Source organism: Trematomus bernacchii, unplaced genomic scaffold (assembly GCF_902827165.1).
Source record: "Trematomus bernacchii unplaced genomic scaffold, fTreBer1.1, whole genome shotgun sequence".
NCBI classification, from domain to species: Eukaryota; Metazoa; Chordata; class Actinopteri; order Perciformes; family Nototheniidae; genus Trematomus; species Trematomus bernacchii.
In genome coordinates this window covers 273,414-293,759 of record NW_022987801.1, presented here as the reverse complement: position 1 = coordinate 293,759, position 20,346 = coordinate 273,414, and the positions used below count along the sequence as shown (strand labels likewise).

The following is a 20,346-nucleotide window of genomic DNA, read 5'->3' as shown; positions in this document are numbered from 1 at the left end:
ACTCAAGTAACCACCACTGCATACAATGTTATATTTTGTTTAAAAGTATGATATGTAAACATGTGTACTGATCTTGTTCTATAAAACCTGCAATTTACTATTCTGAGTCTATTTTCTTGACTCTTTAATGACAGTTTTTTTGATTGCATTTCAATATCCTCTTATCGTAGGTTTGAGGGAGCTTTTTGAACGTTGTCTCAATGATTTTGATGTCAGGTACTTTGCTTTTTGAGCTGAAAAGTGCTGTAAAAGTGAACTTGCCTTGAACAAATAGTCCATTGTGTAAATGTAAAAATTAAAGCAGGGGTCACAAAGAAAAGTACAGAGGGTTTAACAAATACAAATATTCTTCTTTATTTAATTTCTGACTCTCTAGAAACTGTAGTGTAAAACATCCATATGCAATAACAAAAATACTATTCAAAATCTTAAACTTTATTTAAGTTTCAGGGGGCGTTTGTGAAATTCTTCATACAAGTAGCAATATGTTACGGTAATGAGAACTTAGCAGCATGTTAATATTTACATAACAAAGGACGTTTCCATCCTAAAATGTGTTTAATTCAAGTAAAGTAGGGATAAGTGAAATAATGTTCATGATATGTTTTTATATTAAGCTACGTCAGTGCTCCCTGAGTGCAGTACAGCTGATAAACTGTTCTGCTCAGAGCTGGACCCAGGTTCCTGGAAAAAAAAAAAAAAGGGAAAATTAAATGTGAATTAATTGCAATTTCTTACAGTACTGCCATTACGTCAATTTGTATCTGAACTGTGAGTAAAAGCCACAGTACTTTGACTCAGGTTTTCAACTTGTTATCAACAGATACTACATGGATCATTAGAGCATGCTGGGAGAAATATGAATCCAGACGACAAACCTTTTGAGCTTCCCATATCTGATGGAGGAGAGGAGCTTCTCTTTATCAGCTTCACCTGCACATCGCTCATAGGCTGTCAGAAGACTGAGATTAAGAGAGGAAGAAAGATTTGAATTAAATATCAACAATGTCTTACAGTGGCGCAATGTCTTGTACTCATTAATATAAGAGAGTTTGCATAAAAATGTGTCCGAAGAAAAATGTGTAAAACGGACAAATCAAGCAATCTGATTGGTTCTTAGCCGTGATATAATGAGCGTATATCACGGGTAGAATTGTAGTTACTTTTCACAAGTAAGCATCCCTCCGCGTCTGAGAAAAAGCTACAACCGTTACAGCTGTTACATTACGTCCGTTACGAAACTAACTAACTAACAAAGCTTAAGATGGAAACATGTAAGGTTAACTTCGACCTCCGGGGGGTTCTTACTATGGAGGAGTGGATTGAGCAGTGCCTATCTCCAGAACAAAAAGCACCTAAACGACGACATGCAGAGCTACGTGAAGAGCAGGTAGACCAACTGGAAAAGTACCACCATTCAAAAGCTTTCTGATGCGGGTCTTGAAACAAAGCAGATAAATTATGACCGTTAGTGGCCACAGGTGCGAAAGCTCTCTCCAGAGCTACTGGAAGCCGAATCTCGGGGACCGGAGAAAGTGGAGCAATATTCTCGCCACGCCAAGCAACAGCCTAGAACAACCTCAACCTATACAAGTAACCTCGTAAGCCATGCTACTGATGCTGGACAGGTTTTCAGTGGGTGCACAATAAACGGCAACATACACATTAATGTAAATAAATAGCCAAATAATGGATCAACGCTCTCTGTCTAATATGTTCGCTAGCTGTTAGTGTTGTTGCATAGCAACCACCTCGCACTATGTTTCGTGCAGAAGGCAACGGAGGGACTATTTTATTTTTAACATCATTATTTACTAATAACAACTATTTAAATTAGAGTGTGTATTTTTCTTTCATATTGCCACACTTGGTAACCGTTTTATAAAAGCAATACGACAGGCCGTGGTATATGCTCATTATATCACAGCTAAGGGGCGTGGTTCGGCCCGACGCGAAGTATACCCTCATGTTTCAACCTTGTTTTTAATTACCCAAAGTCAGAAATGTCTCGTTTATTTCATGAGTTTCTGAACTCAATGAGGTTTTTTTTATCTTATTCTTTATTATATGAACATATTTTTCATATTCCTTCAACTTACCCGTCCCATTTTGTCTATTGCATTATTTTTATTGGGTTTCATATGTCTACTTCTTTCATGCTAGGTATATTGTTTGTTGCACTGTTGGAGGATGAGCATGAGACTTAAGATTACAATGTAGTTTTGCGATATGAAAAATAAAGCCTTTGAATCCTTGAGATGTAATGTTTTAATAATAATACATTTTATTTATATAGACGTCTTTCAAGGCTCTCAAGGTCACCATACAAGATACACAAAACAAAAAACCAGCAGAACAACAAGACAATATAATCAATAAGGACAGAAGATGCGTCATGTGATCAGGGGTGTGAAGAGACTTGATTTGAAAATGGAGGGAAAGTCAGAAACTCAAAATCGATATGGTATTTGACGGGCAGCAGGTGAAGTTTTGCATCCATGATATCCATCTCTGCTAGTGCTAACTGCCTCATTCTTTGTATACGTTATCTAAAAACACCTTTGTTGCTGCTGCAGGATATCCTGAGTACATTGCCAGGGAAAGAAAGGTAGGAATACTTGGAGAAAAGGTGAGATGTGTGAACATACTGTATAATAATAATGTGTGTTACCTGAGTGGAGTGCTGTAGAGCTCCAGTATAGCAGCTGCTTTGTCTCCTGACAGTCCGCTCACCTGCATCAGCTGCCGGGCAAACACTTCTTTCACCGTCTGACACTGAGAGGGAGAAGAGGGAAACAGGGATTTATTTATTAAAATAGATTATGAACCGATGAGCTGATAACCAGTTCTATCACCAAGAGAAAAAAGTCGCTTGGTCTAATTAGCAAAATGACACTATGTCGAGTATGCCTCTGTGACGAAACATCCCTTCTGTTATTGTATTAAGTTCATGAACATTGTATAAGATGCACATCAGATACTGTTCCCTTATTGCTAATGTCTACTACTCCCTGTAACTGCAAGTATATTCCATTGTAACTGGTGAAATGTTCTCAACTGTCTTCTGCATAAAGAATTGTAAAAAATAGATTATGTGACACACACACACACCCATCCCCACCCCCCCCCACACACACACCTTGTTTTTGATTGCACCGTGGTTGAACTCTGCAAAAGAGATAAGAGAGCAGGGGGGGGTCCCTCTCTCCTCTTCCTCCTCCTCATCCTCTCTCTCCAGCTCTCTGGAGCGACACGTCAGCGTACAGTTCTGGAAAACAGATTTAAAAGTTTATCATAACTATTCCAATTGTTTTGGGCCGACTTAGACCCCTATACAGTAATACATAATATACTCATTCTTTAAGGCTTCAAAAGGCTACACAAACATGTCTAAATGATTGAAGTTGAGGCAAAACCCTACAGTAATTGTTCAAATTATAAAAACGTATTCATCTACAGGGGATAAAAACATATACATTTATTGCTTTTATTAAAATATTTATTTAAACTTTTACCTGGTAGAGTTTATTCAGGTATCGAGTCATGACAGTGAGGTAGGCCATCGACTCCCTCACATCCTGGACTCTCTTCACAAAGAAGCGATCAACAACCTGACACACACACACACACACACACATATACAAAAGACAACATGTATACATCAGAGACTCAAACTAATCTTGTTTTGTGATTAATGCAGTGCACATTAAGACCCCATTTACATGCAAACGCATACGAAACGCAAACGAACCGAATACGATATCAAAAAAGTCTTCCGTTCACACGAGACCGCTCGGGAGCGCTGGAGACGCTGTAGTGCATATGCCGGGCCTGTAAGTGGCGCTGTACTTTCTGCCACAAAATACACCAAAAGCAGCGAAGAAGACCCCCGAGCATGGTTGCCATGGTTGCCCTTCTGTTTATGCCCCGCGGTGGATTTAGCAACATGTAGTTCATGTAATTCTCCATGTCCACTTGTTGCTGATGGTTGTGGTAGAGGAGCTGTAGATTTTGCACTAACATCTGTAGCATGGTCAGTAGCAGTAGCTAATGACAGTAGCTACTGACCATGCTACAGCAGTGAGCAGCAGAGGTGGGGAGAGGCGGGGCTATGGCTTCATCGTTATCAGGAAATGATCGTATAGGGCGTACACACGGAGCCGTTTGACCCCCCCAGAGCGTTCCGGTTGCAGATCTACCCACCTTGGGACCCGTTATCGTTTGCGGGGTCCGTTTCCGCGGTTCCGTTACGGCCTCGTGTGAACGAACCGGCTATACGCAAGAGAAAAGTAGCGGATACAACCGTTTGCGTTCTTGTGTAAACAGCACCTAAACCATCATGCAGGTGTATGTTTTCTCACCTGTGTGTTGATGATGGCCTGCTGCAGCGTGGTCTCAGGTAAACTCAGGTGAGAGGCAGCCTTCCCACACTCCTCCACCAGGTAGCAGGGGTTACGCAGACCACAGCGCTTCAGACGGAACTGATGAGGAGGAAAGTAAAGGGACGAAGAGATTAAGGTACATTCTTGGGTTGTGCACAGTAACACGCATAACAAAACACACCTTAAATAATTTGATTAACAGCATCGTAAAAGATGGAAAAACAATTTTTTTATCAAAAGATACGGAGAGTAAAAGCAAAGAAACTCATTACAGAAGATTGAACAACTTTGATATGTGATAAAATGTTCAAATGAATCATCAAGTGCAAATTAAACTTAACAAGATGCACACTATGTACCTACTTTTGGACATGCACTTGAAGACAGACATTTATATACATTTTAAGTATCCATATCTATTCATATATGTATGTTAACAGTTCCACCGAATTATTTTATTGTTATTTTGATATATTTCGCGTTTCACTCGTATACCTGCTGCTGCTTAACCGATAGAATAACCCTATGGGGATTAATAAAGGGTTATCTAATCTTAAATAGGATAATCTTCTTGCATTTCTACATTTCATATCATAATAAACTGAAAATATCTTTGGGTTATTGACCATTTGGCAAAACAAGCCATTTCAAGTCAGCATGCAGGGCTCTGGTTAACGGAGTACATGACTAATAATTTGATGGAGTGACTCAAAGATAAATGGGTTGACGAAGATGTCATTTTCTTCACCTTCTGTTCCCTGAAGCGCCCGTCGATGATGCTGCCGCACAGGTCGTCCATCCTCTTTCTCTCGATGATGTAATCCAGGACGAGCTCACGGCCAACGGGGGTTCGCAACTGACCTGGAGTCAGAGAAAAACTAAATGATTACGAGTTGGAATTTATAAAAAAAAATGGGGGACATTGCAGAAGAGGTGGACGGTTAAAGTGAAAAGACTGAACTACGGTGAGGAAATGTTGAATACGGTTCATCTATTTGGAGAATTGTAAGCTCTGGTTGTGGATGTGCTTTTATTGTATTTCTGTTGAATTTGTTCATTTGCAAATGTAATTATATTCTTGGTCTGTACTTTAAACTGATTTCTAGTAACTGCACACTTTCTTTTGTAGCATTATTTTGTAATCTGCCATATGTCTAATGTTCGGTTGTGTTTGTGTAATGTGATAAATGTAAAAAAATCCATAAATACATGTTTACAAATAATAATAATAATTATTATTATTATTACATGGCTTAGTTGAATACTCGATTCTGATTGGTCAATTCAGAACACGTGACACGTTGTTAATCCAGAACAGGCAGACCGCTGTCAAGGACTTATTGACCGTTGTTAAGGACGCTCACATCTGCAGAAAGAAGTCCGGTCGATTGAACTGTATACAGTTTGACAAGACAAGAGCGACAAGAAAACAGCGGAGAAGTAACGGGCAGAAACCCTCCTTTTTACGCAGCGGTCCAGACATAGACATCAAACGGCGACACATATTCAGTGTGCAGTTCCTTTGGCATTAGGGCAGGGATATCTAGATACTTTCCAAGGTTTGACATAATGAATTGTGCTACTTTTAAAGCAAGCAACGATGTTTTCAAATCTGTAATCAAAAAGCTCCGCCTTCCTGCCGTTGCTACGTTTTTCAAACGGTAGCAACGGACTATTTTCCTTAGCGGATGCATGTCAATTTAAATCAATATATACAACAATTTTTTAAATCAATAAAATCATTTTCTAAATCCATAAAAGCATTTCAATTAATAGTGGGAGTCATATCGTTACTTTGTTGAGAATGTGGCCATGTAATAAGCGGGATAATGTGCAGCGACTTGGTCATTGTGGGGAAAAGAACACCTTCATGCAGATCTAGATCCCTCCCTACGTTTTTTACGTTGTGTTACCTGGAATAGGTGCGACCTTTTCCCGAGCGACCCACAGGAAATCTCCCACGTTGAGCTTCCTCACATCGAATGTCACTCCGTTCCTCTGCAGCTCTTTGACCAGATCCTGCTTGCAGTTTTTGCTTCCGCTTCACAAACACACCAACAGTTCAGGAAACACACACACACACACACGTATACATTTGATTCACACAGTTTAAAACACACAGCTGTCTTACCCGGTTGTCTCAATGAAGTCCACACAGAGGATGATCTCGTAGGAGCCGGGAAGGAGACTCCATGAATTTGGGTTTCTGCTCGTTGATGGTACATTTTGGGGTTTTCCTGAAAAGAACATCCCAGGAAGGACAACCCTCGGCTGGGCAGAGGAGGTCGGCCTCTCTGTAGGTCTGGAAAAAGGCGGTTCAATTCCTTTTATTGTATTTACAAACAGTTCAACAATACAAGTGCAATCATAAAACATAATAGAGATATTTCTGTCTAAAATATATATTACTAATAAATCTACAATTGTTGAGAGTTCATGTATTTTACAGAAACATTACAAGCTAAAACACACAAAGAAAAGTCTACGTATTGTCGTATATAAAAGTAGAATGCACAGTATTTTTCTGTATTTACTTTTTACATGTATATAGTTGACCTATTTTTGCATTTTACTTGCACGTTTGTGTTTCTTTTTGGACTATATTTATTCCTTTTTATGTCGTAAGTTGATGGAGGAGGCTGGGACTTAAGATTGTCAAAACCAAGACCTCGTTATTTTGAATCTTGAATGTTTAAATGGTCTCTAAACACAAAATGTATCAGTCCAAACATAGGTCAAAATATATTGATATGAGAAACACAAACCTTTGACAAAGTGGAAATAATGGTGCGACTTAAATGCATTTCAGAGTATAGTTACATGTTGAGATAATGATACGTTTTTGTCCCAGAAGTTTCGAAGCACACTCACTGTATTCTCTCCTCTTCCTTCTCCTCTTCGTCATCATCACTAACAGTGAGGTCCACAAACCCCGGGCCACCCTCCTCTCCCTCCTCCTGCTCGTTTCCTTCACTCCTGGCCTCCTCTCTGTCTCCTTCTGGACCTTTAGTTCCCTCTAAAGACTCGAGGCGCTCCCCTAAAGCCAGACCCTCTTCTGTCAGAGAATACCTGAAGAGGGAGGAAGAGTGAACTACATTTAAACGAAAGGGAAGCCCCCGTTTCCACTTCAAAACACTCTGAATTGCTTTCCGCATAATCTGTTGGTTGCAAAAGGAGTTTAAGTCTCTCTGTTTCACTCCGATGACCTGAGAGCAGGTTTTAACAATGTTGTTCAGGCTGTTCCTGTCTCTCAGTGTAAGGCTAGTGTAGGGTATTTTAGCTCTGAGCTCAGGATTAGCTGAAAGGACTCCAGGAAGCTTATTTACAAGTTAACAGCGTTTAATAAAACAACGATACGATGATACAATGAAATTGCAAGAATGGTTGGTTATCCTTGATGGACAGCTGGGAAAGAGGGCGGCTTCCAGCTGGCTTCTCATTTTATAATCTGTAGGCTTCTCCTATTGTCTTAGCGTTGACGGGGGCGGGTCCAAGGCACGTCCTGTCGTTTTCTGATGTTAGTTTTACAATCTTCTAATATGTTGGTCATTTAAACATTCCCTAATAATAGTATTGCAGCGTCAATAAGTGAGGGTTAAAGACAGTGTGTTTAGTGTGCAACACCACGTGTCATTTCTCCTTAAATTCACAGAAACACAAAATTAGCTACATGCTAATGCTAACCGGAAGTTGACGATATTTACTCGCGAAAACCGGAAGTCGAGTGTGTGAACATCCGGTTTTCAGAATAAAGCAGCTTAAAATTAGAACAGTGTATTCATTTTAAGTTACGCCATATAAATATAGCTTTTATTCCTTACACTATGGAAAAAAAGAAAAACAAATAAGGCTCTCAATGAATGCTTTGGTAAAAACGACAAAGAATGACCGGCCTGACAGAGAGAGAGTTCAGTTTGCGAAGAAGGTGCATTGACCCCGCTTCACAGCACACTCAGTATTCACATCGAATTTGCGGTGGTCGTCGAAAATGGTGCCCAAGTATTTATATGATGTGACAACAATTTCAACCTTGTCATTGTGTATGATTCACTCCTTAGGAACATCCTTGTGACGTCTTAAGTCAATTCCTGGGTTTTAGAGACACGTGTGTGTGTGTGTGTGTGTGTGTGTGTGTGTGTGTGTGTGTGTGTGTGTGTGTCCTCTGTACCTTGCAGGGTTGTGGGTCTTCATCACCAGGTTCTTCTGGATCAGAGTGCTCACTGAAGACCAGGCCGTGTACTTACTGCCCAGATCTGGCTACAGACACATAAAAGTTAACTCAATTAAAATACAAATATTCAGGACGCTCTGATCAGGGTACCCTGTGCCGTCATATCAGTCAATAAATGGCCAATACAAAATTGTGCTCAAGCTAATTTTGTACCAAAAACATTAATATTTCATGCCGACAGACTCAACATTTTTTTGAATAAAGAGTATTATTAGGAAGTATTTTCTCTGCTTTTGACGACAATTTTTGAGTAATAATAATGGTTTATTGTTAACAGGACATCCCAAAACAAGTCCCTTTTTATATATTAGTTTCAGAACATCGGTGTGTTCATTTTCACTATATAATCTTCCACAAAGAACTCCCTTAATATTGAGTAGAATAGAGAGTAGGAGTCAGCCATCTTGTTGTTGTTTTTCAAAAATGGAATGCCTGGGCAAAGTTACCCAGAATGCATCTTCATTGTTGCCATGGCCACATCTCTACATGTGAGCATTGTGCAGAAATTCCAAGTGATGTCATGATGATGCTGTGATGTGCTTTGTGACATCATCGATAGTTCCAAATGGGAACCTGCAAGGAGACCAGTTTGAGTTTTAAGGCATAGCATATCTTGGCTTAGCAGAAACCAGTCTGACGCTGACAACACCCCATGAAATTCTGTTTTTTCCCCGTGAGAAACAGTTAGGTATTACCAGTTGCTACTGTGTGTGTATCATTATCATCTTAAAAAAACATGTCCTGCAATAAGGAACAAGTGGAAATGGGAGGTGACTACGCTGGAGTTAGGAGTCGTCTTGGGGCAGTTCAAGAACATCTCAAGACCCTACATGTGGAAATGCAATCCATACAAAGACAGCTCAGCAGCTTTCCAGCGCTGGGGGAGCAGTTTGACGCTCTGAAGGCCGAGGAACGTGTCGTGCGGCGCAAATGTGCCTACCTCGAAAAAGAAGCGAGGGTTCTTAGTGAGAAGATCGAAAATAACGTTACCGTAGAGGCGATGTTCCAGGGACTAATCCAGACAAACAAGAAATTGGAGAGTGAACGACAGATCCTCGAGGGACAGATGTTTGACAAGCTAGATGAGCTGGATAGCATCGATGCTATCAAAGCTGAGCATGAAGCTGCACTATGTGTACAGAGAGAGCTCGAAGCACAGATTGAAGAGGTGCGTTCATCGATCCAAAGCTATTCTGCTGCAAAGGAAGCACTCGATGCATTGAGAAGTGACGCAGAGGAAATCATCAGAGTAAATGGTGGCCTTGAGGAAGAACTTGAGTGTCTCAAGCAAAGGAAAGAGCAACTTCAGGATTGTTTCCAAGTGTCTAAGGCAGAGATAGAGACGGTTTTCCAGAAGAACCAGGCTCTGCAGCAGGAAGTGGACGATCTCTGCAGGGAGCTTGAAAATGAAAGCACGGTGCAGTTTGAGATAGACGAAATGAACCAGTTGAAATATGAGGAAAGGAGCCAAACTGAAGACTTGCAAGAAGAGATCTTTGAGCTTTCAAAGAGGCTTCTGGGTTTAGAGGATCTTCAGGGGTCATACGACATTGCGAAGGAAGAAAAAGAGTTGATTTTCCAGCGAAATCAATTGTTGCAACAAAAGAAACACGAGTTGTGCCAAGAACTTCAGAATGAGGACACCATTAGGGAAAGTTACAACGCAATGGTGACAGAAAAAGCCGCCATGAGTCTCGAACATGTCTCCCTGCGAGAAGAAGTTTTGCAGCTCAAGGAAAGGCATCTGCTTTTCATGGAGCTCGAGGACTCTTACAAGGAGGCGAAAGCTGAGAGAGAGAACGTTATGAGGAAGAACGAGGCTTTAATGAACAAGATCCAGGGTGTGAGCAATGAGGTTCACAAGGAAAATGATCTCATGATCAAGTATGAGGCTTTGAAGGCATCCAACGAGACCTTGAGGTGTGATAGTGCCGCCATGGGGAAGGATCTCGTGGATCTTAACCTACAGATTGGTGTTTTGAGGAAGGGTCGTTCTCATTTGCTGACATTCGATCACTTGGATGGTTTGAAAGCGGAAAATGACCTCTTGCAAAAGAATCTGGATGATGGCAACGAAGAGATTGATAGTAAGAAACACTTTAAGCATCAACTGCTCAACCTGGAAGTCAGTGAATCAGCCTTCCAGGTGAAGCCGCTGAGCGACAAAACCACAGCGGTTCAGAATCCAAACGGCGATCAGGACCAAATTAACGGCTTGAATGTGAAGAACGTCACCGTTCTCGATGACTTCCTTGAATTCAAGAAAACGTTTCAGGAGAATGAAGCTGCACTATGTGGACAGAGAGAGCTCGAAGCACAGATTACAGAGGAAATGGGAGGTGACTACGCTGGAGTTAGAAGGAGTCTTGGGGCAGTTCAAGAACATCTCAAGACCCTACATGTGGAAATGCAATCCATACAAAGACAGCTCAGCAGCTTTCCAGCGCTGAGGGAGCAGTTTGACGCTCTGAAGGCCGAGGAACGTGTCCTGCGGCGCAAATGTGCCTACCTCGAAAAAGTAGGGAGGGTTCTTAGTGAGAAGATCGAAAATAACGTTAGCGTAGAGGCGATGTTCCAGGGACTAATCCAGACAAACAAGGAATTGGAGAGTGAACGACAGATCCTCGAGGGACAGATGTTTGACAAGCTAGATGAGCTGGATAGCATCGATGCTATCAAAGCTGAGCATGAAGCTGCACTATGTGTACAGAGAGAGCTCGAAGCACAGATTGAAGAGGTGCGTTCATCGATCCAAAGCTATTCTGCTGCAGAGGAAGCACTCGATGCATTGAGAAGTGACGCAGAGGAAATCATCAGAGTAAATGGTGGCCTTGAGGAAGAACTTGAGTGTCTCAAGCAAAGGAAAGAGCAACTTCAGGATTGTTTCCAAGTGTCTAAGGCAGAGATAGAGACGGTTTTCCAGAAGAACCAGGCTCTGCAGCAGGAAGTGGATCTCTGCAGGAAGCTTGAAAATGAAAGCACGGTGCAGTTTGAGATAGACGAAATGAACCAGTCGAAATATGAGGAAAGGAGCCAAACTGAAGACTTGCAAGAAGAGATCTTTGAGCTTTCAAAGAGGCTTCTGGGTTTAGAGGATCTTCAGGGGTCATACGACATTGCGAAGGAAGAAAAAGAGTTGATTTTCCAGCGAAATCAATTGTTGCAACAAAAGAAACACGAGTTGTGCCAAGAACTTCAGAATGAGGACACCATTAGGGAAAGTTACAGCGCAATGGTGACAGAAAAAGCCGCCATGAGTCTCGAACATGTCTCCCTGCGAGAAGAAGTTTTGCAGCTCAAGGAAAGGCATCTGCTTTTCGTGAAGCTCGAGGACTCTTACAAGGAGGCGAAAACGGTTCAGGAGAATCAAGCTCAGCAGGCCAGGAGATAAAAGCCACTAACTTATCTGCGGGTTTTCTCCGGGAGCACCGGGTTTTTCCCAAAATGTACGATTTAAAAAAACAAAACATTAGTAAGATGTGTTACCATGACATCAGGGGTAACTCCGGGGGCTACGTTTGTTTTATAGCAAAGTACAATTTTCTTAATTCGTCAAAAGCATAAATAAATAAACAAATGTTTTTATTTAATTTAAATTTCTATGTTGGTTTGTTTCTCTTTAATCATGCAGTGTCAAATGTTGTCTTTAAAAATGTCAAAAACCTAACCCTAAACCTAACTCTAAACCTAAACCTAACCCTAAACCTAACTCTAAACCTAAACCTAACCCTTATAATCTTCATACTCCTTGACTTTTTTCTGATAGTTTCTTCTACAAATGATTTTCGGTGAGAAAAACAATAAAAACTAAAATAAGTAATAACTTAAGTCTATTGGTGTATCTTGTATTGGCATATAATACCATACTGCACATACTCAACTCATATTAGGTATTAAAGCACATGTGTCAAACTCAAGGCCCGGGGGCCAAATCAGGCCCGTGGTGGATTTCATTTCGGCCCGCAGGATAATTTCTAATTACTATTAGATCTGGCCCTCCGGTATATTGCACGCACACCTTCACTCAATCCTGAGGGTTTCCTCAGCTCAGAGCCTGAGCCCAAACATTGATGACCTTGCACCCAAGATGAGATGCCAAGTATCTGGCTTGAGCTAGCATCACAGAGCAGCACACTGAGTTACATGGATGTTTCCTTCTGCACTTTCTTTCTCACGACAACAGGGCATGTTTGTTTTCTCTTTGAGGGAAATAGTTTTGTTGAAGCTGTTGTTGGCCTGTGGGAAAATGTAATCATAAGAAATGACTCTGGAAAAGCTGCAGATAGAGCCATAAGAAATGAATGCAACTGATTATTTAATGTTTAATGTTGTTTTTATAGGCAATAATTTAAGCTTTGTTAGTTCCAGGTTTAATATGTGCAATAAGTTCATTTCAATAAGTTTTGCAATAAACATTGAACCAGTCCGGCCCTCGACTAGTACCCATTTTTTTATTTTGGCCCACTTTGTATTTGAGTTTGACCCCCCTTGTAGTGGCATCCAAGGTTTCCTTTTGCCACTATAGAGCGGGGTTGACGACACACAATCCAAAGCAATAAGCAGCCGAAGGTTTTCAGTCAAAAAATGTAATTTATTAACAAATAAGTATTGACTTAAATAGTCTCAAAATAACAAATCTAAATCAATATTTCGGCGATATACTTTCTTATATAAACTATACTTTGCAGTCCAATTTGCAACACTAATTTCGGTTTACAATTTGTGGTCGAAAAACTGTTCCGCTCCCCGTCTCATCAGGTCTCAGAGCACCGCGGCTGTCTTCAATTGCCTCACTTAAAGTGGACCTATCATGCTATATTTGAATAATATAGTGTAGGACCATACCTATATAAGGCATATTTATACTTTTTTTTTTTCAAAATACCAAACAGATCATGCATTTTAGCCATGCCTCATTTTGCTCAATTTGACATTTTTTAGCTCTGTGTTTGCAAGGGCAGATTCTGTGAGAACAGCACCACCTACTGGCCTGGCATATGTACTACAGCGTCTCCAGCGCTTTCGAACGGCAATGCCGTGGTTGTCTCCTCTTGATTGGTGGAGTTGGCCCAATAGCCGTAGCGCCACCGTCCTGACGTCAGGACAGTGTTCAAATCTGGATCAGTTTTTATCAGATCCGTTGCAGCCCCTTTTTTAGAGATTTGGGTATGGAGGAAAATAGAGAGGGTTGTGTTTTCTGACACTTGGTGAGTTCCCTGGAACACCGGGGTCACATATTCATGTATAAAAGACGTACAAAAGTGCATTTTGCATGATAGGTCCCCTTTAAATAAACACCGGAAGGTACAAGGAAACAGATCATAATTACGATTTAAAATGATTAATCATTTCATCAAAAGATATTCACCATGGCAATATAAATCATTTTCCATCATTAATTCATTTATCAAATTATGAATCTAAATAATAACTTTGACTTCATTGTGGCTCTAACACCCCTGCTTTAAAGAGTTCATTATTCTGTGTCATAATAATGCTTCGTGGTCATTTGAGAGCGTCTTCCCGTGTTAAACTGTTACAGCCCACATGCTCCAATACTTCAACATATTGGTGTTTAATAAGGTCAAAAGAAACGTATATAAAGGAGGTAAAAGACTGACAGTTATGCACCAGAAAATCTCGATTAGTGCCGTCGTCATTTTAAGTTAAGTTGCTACGCCATAAAACACACAATTATATCTTAGCGAAAGCAAAACGATCATTTTCAAATATATGAAATCATTTTTAAAATAATTAGTTATGTCAAATCCTCAATTGATTTGGTTATCAGCCGTGTAATAAGCGGGTTTAAAGGCAGCTAAGCCCGTCTTTAGCTATAACACCACATGAGAAAACAGAAGCGTTGTTATGTTGTGTCGTAACAAATACTCCACTTACCACAGTGAAGGACTTATCGCAGAGTTGCTGAGCTTCTGCTTGGAGCTCCATCTTAAACATGTAGCCTTTGCTGCCTGGGATCTGGAGAGAGAGAGACATCACATGAAGCCACGATGCAAAACATGGAGGTATTTTATGTAGATGTGATGGAGGAAGGCGTACCTGAGACACTCTGTACAGTGTGAGCAGAACAGCGTAACCTCCAGACCGTCTCTGGGGAATGTACTCCCTCTTCTTCCTCCCTCCTCCTTTGTTTTTCCCTTGATCCCCGGCTGCATTCTTCTACAAGGAAAGTTAAACAAACGAAGTCACAAATAAGAGGTTTTCAATGACAAGTCACCAGTGTTGGGACTAACGCGTTACAAACTAACGCGTTACTGTAACGCAACTACCTTTTGCGGTAACTAATAACGTTACTAGTTACCTATTCACATTCAGTAACGCCGTTATAGTTACTGTGATTTAAATGGGTGCGTTACTACGTTACATTATGTGATCCAACTGAACCGAATCTCCCTGCGGATGTAACTTACAGGCGATGTCCTCTCACAGTACCATGGAAAAGTGAAAGTGACCAGAGAGGAGTGATGATTGGTTAACGCGGGGTAACATTTCAGGGTAAGCCAATCAGAGACAGAGTTGGGCGGGTCTTGCCTTATGGGGAAAATACACAGACACACAAACACTTGCTAACACACACGGCAACGCCCACCACCAGCACACACACACACAATGACAGATGCAAGTATCAGCGAGAGCAGCAGCGCATTTACAACTTGGATATATAACCACTATTTTCAATTTGTGGGGATAAAGGACGCAAAAAATATTACGGTCAAATGTGTAAACTATAACTAGTTACTTTTTTAAAGTAACTTGCCACACACACACACACACACACACACACACACACACACACACACACACACACACACACACACACACACACACACACACACACACACACACACACACACACACACACACACACACACACACACACACACACACACACACACACACACACACACACACACACACACACACACACCACACACACACACACACACACACACACACACACACACACACACACACACACACACACACACACACACACACACACACACACACACACACACACACACACACACACACACACACACACACACACACACACACACACACACACACACAACACACACACACACACACACACACACACACACACACACACACACACACACACACACACACACACACACACACACACACACACACACACACACACACACACACACACACACACACACACACACACACCTTTCTGGATGGATCCAGGCTGTTGTTGTCCTGTCGGCCAGCAGGGGGCGCTCCTTCAGGGAGAGAGTGGATCGGAGCGTCTGGACCTACAGGAAAAGTGTGATACATTTTTGCAGCTTGAAGTAAGTGAGTATTTGTTTCCTAGCTTTGCCTTTGGTTATAACTCCTAGTACTGCAGATAACTTTTTTTTAAAGCTACCCATGTATTCTCTTTTAGCTTTTTGATATGTTCTTATATTTTTCTACATCAGGCTTTTCTTGGTGTATTGTTTGTAGTTTTTCTAATGTATGTTTTTTATATTTGTTGAGACTCCCACTCTTAAATAGTTCCCAATTTCACTAGTTTCCCCCTCTTGTATTTACACCCCTCTCACAATGCAGGCATCAATGTATTTCTTTAATGATCTTGTATTGTAAGTGAATGAATGTAATCCTGAACCCCCCCACTCCTCTGTTCCTCACCGTTCTCTCTGAGATATCGCTGCAGTTTCTGATCCAGTATTTTACAGATGCCGTCTCCAAAGCTCTGCAGGATTTTGGCCTCTTTGGCGTTTTGAAGCGGCAATGGATATTTGTTCAAAGAGCTGATGGCCTGCAGAACAAGACAGAAGCAAACGTGAATTACAAACAAACAAACATCAGTGACTTTAAAAGCAGTAACTGTACATCTGTTGTGTACACTTTCTCTTGTACCTGGGGTTGCTTTTATACAGGCTGCACAAACAGCTGACTGAAAGACAAAGTGTGCAAGCAGAAAATATAATGTGTGTTATCCTCTGACTTTAACAAGACTGCTTTATAGTTAAAAGACTAGAAAGAAACTTAATGAACAACATATGCAAACCACAGCTCATTATATGAAAAACTGGTGTTTTTAGAAATGTAATTTATTACTATTTTCATGTTTTTTCAAGGTTGTGAAGGATTTGCCATACAAGTGCATGACTTCTTTGTTATATGAAGATCTGTTTCTTCTTTCCATACGTGTGGGCATAATAGGGATGGGAATTTGAAAGCAAATGTATATTCGAATATTCGACCCCCAAAAAAACGGTTAACCGATTAACCGAAATGTACATATCCTATAAAAAAAATAAAATGTGGGAAAATATTTACTAAGAAAAATTTAATTTTGAAAAATAAATAAATACATGTTCAAATAAGTATAGAAACCAAGTCGAATTTGTCAAATGTATTGAACTGGTGATCACAGTTTGAACAGTTGACAGCTATAGGCCTACAGCTTTCAGGATCATACACGAACAACATAACGGGTTAGGGTAACGTAACCCTATTACAACAGAGATCAACAACCTATAACAGGGCCTATGCACAGAATGCAGCTATTCAATACTCATTCTTGTTTAAGAATATGAGCATGTCTACTCAGGGGAGAGGCGGGTGCGGAGACGATTCACAATCAGGCCAGCTGTAGAGAAGACCCTCTCAGCTGGAATTTGGGCATAAGATGAGGTTTGAGTCTGCGTGATCTGCGTGTAGGGAGGGGCAGCAGCCATATCGTTAGCTAGAACTAGCTAGATCTGATGGATTTGGACATAAACGCGAGTGAAGTACCGGACGCGAGAGAGAGAGATCAGCACCTGCAGCTCTGCCCGCTGTGAGGGACCGGTGAGCGGAGCAAAACACACCTTTAGACCTAACACACTTAGCTATGGCACTGTCGTATACATTGAATTATTCCATTTGATCATATGTAATCAACTTAAGCATCCCTCCCAAAAAAAAAAAAAAGTAATTACAATAAAAATATTCATAACTCGAATACCTGAATAATTTCGAATATTCTATGAATCGTTCCCATCCCTAGTACATAACATATGAATGCATCGGATATTACAATTAAAAACTATAATGTAGTATTACTATAAAACGGGCAATTCTGAAAATGTATATATGTTGTATTCAGTTTTTTGCTTTATCAAAGAAAACCTGGTCAAATAATGTCTGTCTGGAAATTATTTCACACAGTGACAGACACACACACACACACACACACATACTAAAGTAAGAGTAAATTATATCCTGTGAGGCAGGGTAAATATGTTTAAAATATATTTTGAATGCAGGACTTTTACTTGTTAGACTGCATGAAATAAAGTTATAACAGGGTATTTATTCACAGTGGTATTACTACTTACTATAACTGTAAAACCTAACAGTAAATAAAGACATGACATACCAAGACCTGAGCACTTTACTCTGATGTCTTACCTTCTGGTAGACGTACTGCAGCTTCAGGCCCTTCTCTTTGGCGTCGTCCCGCAGCTCGGTGAGCCACTGGAGGAACAGAGGGTTGGGGCAGGAGGGCAGGGGGCGTTTCCGACCCAACCGGACCTGCTGCGAGGCGGGCATCCCTTTGGACCTGGGGGCAGAGGTGTCACATATTTAAATATAATCATATACACACATACAGGCAATTTTTCTGCACTATGCTTACTTTTTTGTTCTACTAAAAGTGCATTTGCTGTTCCTTCTTTTTCCCTATTACTTAATTAAGATGTTGAATGCAGGACTTTTACTTGTAATTAAGTATGTTAATGTACTTTTTCTGAAGTAAAGCATCTGAGAAATGTCACTGTAGCTAAACAGAGCTAACCAGGTGCTAAAAACAGCTGTAACGTTAGCTAGCATAAGCTAACGTTAGCGCTCCCTAATTAGCTATTTTAGCAGTTTTTCCTTACAAGTCACATTATTTAACAATATAAGCAACACGTGTAGGGAGTTTTTAGCAGATACTAAGTTAAGAAAGTCGTGTTTTTGCGTTAAAAAGAGGCTAACCTTTCACTGGTGAGTTTACAGCTGGATCTGGCGCGTTGATTTTCGAAGACTTCCTGTTTACATCAGTCATGTGACCGGAAGTGGAAGACGGGGCAAGAATGTGAACAGTGACATCTCGTGGTGAAATGTGTATTAAAAGGATTAAATATAAGGATGAATTATTCTTAAATAATACTTTAAAAATGAACTTAAGTAAAATAACAGGAAATGTTTAAGGGGAAATATTTGTTTTATTGTTTTGATGTGTCCCCCATATTTTTGAAGTGAAGATGCTCTTTGTATTATTTCTATTTAATTAAAGAAATGATTATTCTTTATATAATTGTATAAAAATCCCCCTTAATTTATTTTTATTTTGATCGTCTTAAATTGAATGTTATTACATTCTGTGTGAGAATTTTTCTGTAAGATAAATTGAAATGTAAAATATAAAAAAAAATTAATTAATTTAGAAAATCGCTTTTTATTCAAGTATTGCATCATTTTGAGATACTAGTTTACTAAATGTCAGAGGCAACAATATACAATTACAACAATAACTTATAAATGAAAGTATGATGTAACAATTTAAAGAAACACGTAATACTTGAATGATCCCAGGGGAAGTCTAGCAGTACCTTTACATTGTTTTTTTAATCTTTCGGGAACAAAATACACATGCTGCTTTTATTGCCAAGACATTAAAACCACCTCAATATATCTCCAGCTTTTCCTATCTTTTTATACAAGCCCTAGAGATCTACCAATCGTATTGTTGAATGTCCACAAGGTGTGTTAGAGCTTGGTAAACATGGCTCTGCACCCTGCAACATATTACCTGTAAAGTACTTCCTTCTTTGAACACTTTCGAATGTCTTTAAAGGAAACATGTTGTTGTTTTGCATATTCCTTGACTCAGCTGGAATGTGTTATGCATGTTTCTGCTATGACAGGCATTGTGTTGCCCTTACATAACTACATAATACAATTGTGCAATCCCTTTGCTAGAACAATAAGTTATAATACTTTGCCACTTTGCAATCTGTGCCAAAAAATGAAAAGAAAGAAAATGCTGATATTTGGCAGAAAAGTGTGTCTTATCGCAGGTGGCTGCAATGAGCCTGTGTTGCACTGCACATTTCTTCAAAACGGGGTTGCAGGCTCAGTGGCGGCGCCAGAGATTTATTTTGGGGGTGCTGTGGGGTAGCTTGACGTTTCATAGAGGGTGCTCAAACATTTAGGGTTTCCCATTAAGGTACCGGGCGCTACAGTGGAATTTTCTACTGCAACACTCCCCACGCAAATACACAATGTACCCGCGACTGTTACAATGAAGGCTCGATAATCAGCTCAGGGCATATAGGTGTAAGCAGAGGTAAAGTGCTGTTTTTATAGGTGGTGTGTGGACCTTATGGGGGGGTCCGGGGGCAAGCTCCCCCGGGAAGATTATTTTTTAAATATTGAAGTTAAAAGCATCAATCTGGTGCACTTTGAGAGCAAAATGAAGAGATCTATGTATACATCTCTCAACACCCATATGAAACAGAACTCTAAACAGATTTACTATTTCTTTATGGATATTTTACAAATCACTCCCCTTTTAAACTTTATTCTTGTTTTACTGTCATATAGTATTTCATACCTGTTTTTCATTTATTCTCTTATTTTTTTACAACTATAATGATCATATATGTGCCTCGGAAATAATTGTTTACATTAATCGTGACCAAACCG

The 20,346-nt window shown here is 40.2% G+C and overlaps 1 protein-coding gene across 4 annotated transcripts; it reads right to left on the bottom strand.

The window, feature by feature from the left end:
- Positions 1-414: 414 nt before the first annotated feature.
- Positions 415-18,683, bottom strand: mus81 (MUS81 structure-specific endonuclease subunit). 4 transcript variants are annotated; one of them, XM_034150233.1, is made up of 17 exons: positions 18,634-18,683; positions 18,067-18,217; positions 16,297-16,426; positions 15,835-15,920; positions 14,674-14,790; positions 14,512-14,592; positions 8,551-8,639; positions 7,254-7,451; positions 6,514-6,684; positions 6,296-6,423; positions 5,131-5,243; positions 4,362-4,481; positions 3,516-3,611; positions 3,140-3,268; positions 2,672-2,775; positions 879-962; positions 415-684 (listed from the first exon to the last, which is right to left on the bottom strand). In XM_034150233.1, exons 2-17 carry the CDS (start codon positions 18,205-18,207, stop codon positions 618-620), a joined length of 1,854 nt encoding a protein of 617 aa, XP_034006124.1. In that variant the 5' UTR covers positions 18,208-18,217; positions 18,634-18,683; the 3' UTR covers positions 415-617. The 4 variants fall into 4 exon arrangements, with proteins under 4 accessions (XP_034006124.1, XP_034006125.1, XP_034006122.1 ...); XM_034150232.1 differs by having other exon boundaries at positions 618-684; positions 14,674-14,793; XM_034150234.1 differs by lacking the exon at positions 4,362-4,481 and having other exon boundaries at positions 14,674-14,793.
- Between the last annotated feature and the right edge of the window lie 1,663 nt (positions 18,684-20,346).

Excerpts from the sequence above, each read along its gene's own strand:
- mus81 (XM_034150232.1), bottom strand. The coding sequence starts at position 18,207 with ATGCCCGCCTCGCAGCAGGTCCGGTTGGGTCGGAAACGCCCCCTGCCC. Across the intron at positions 6,685-7,253 it reads AAGGAAGAGGAGAGAATACA|ACCTACAGAGAGGCCGACCT; the intron begins GTGAGTGTGCTT and ends GCCTTTTTCCAG. Across the intron at positions 4,482-5,130 it reads GGCGCTTCAGGGAACAGAAG|TTCCGTCTGAAGCGCTGTGG; the intron begins GTGAAGAAAATG and ends CCTCCTCATCAG.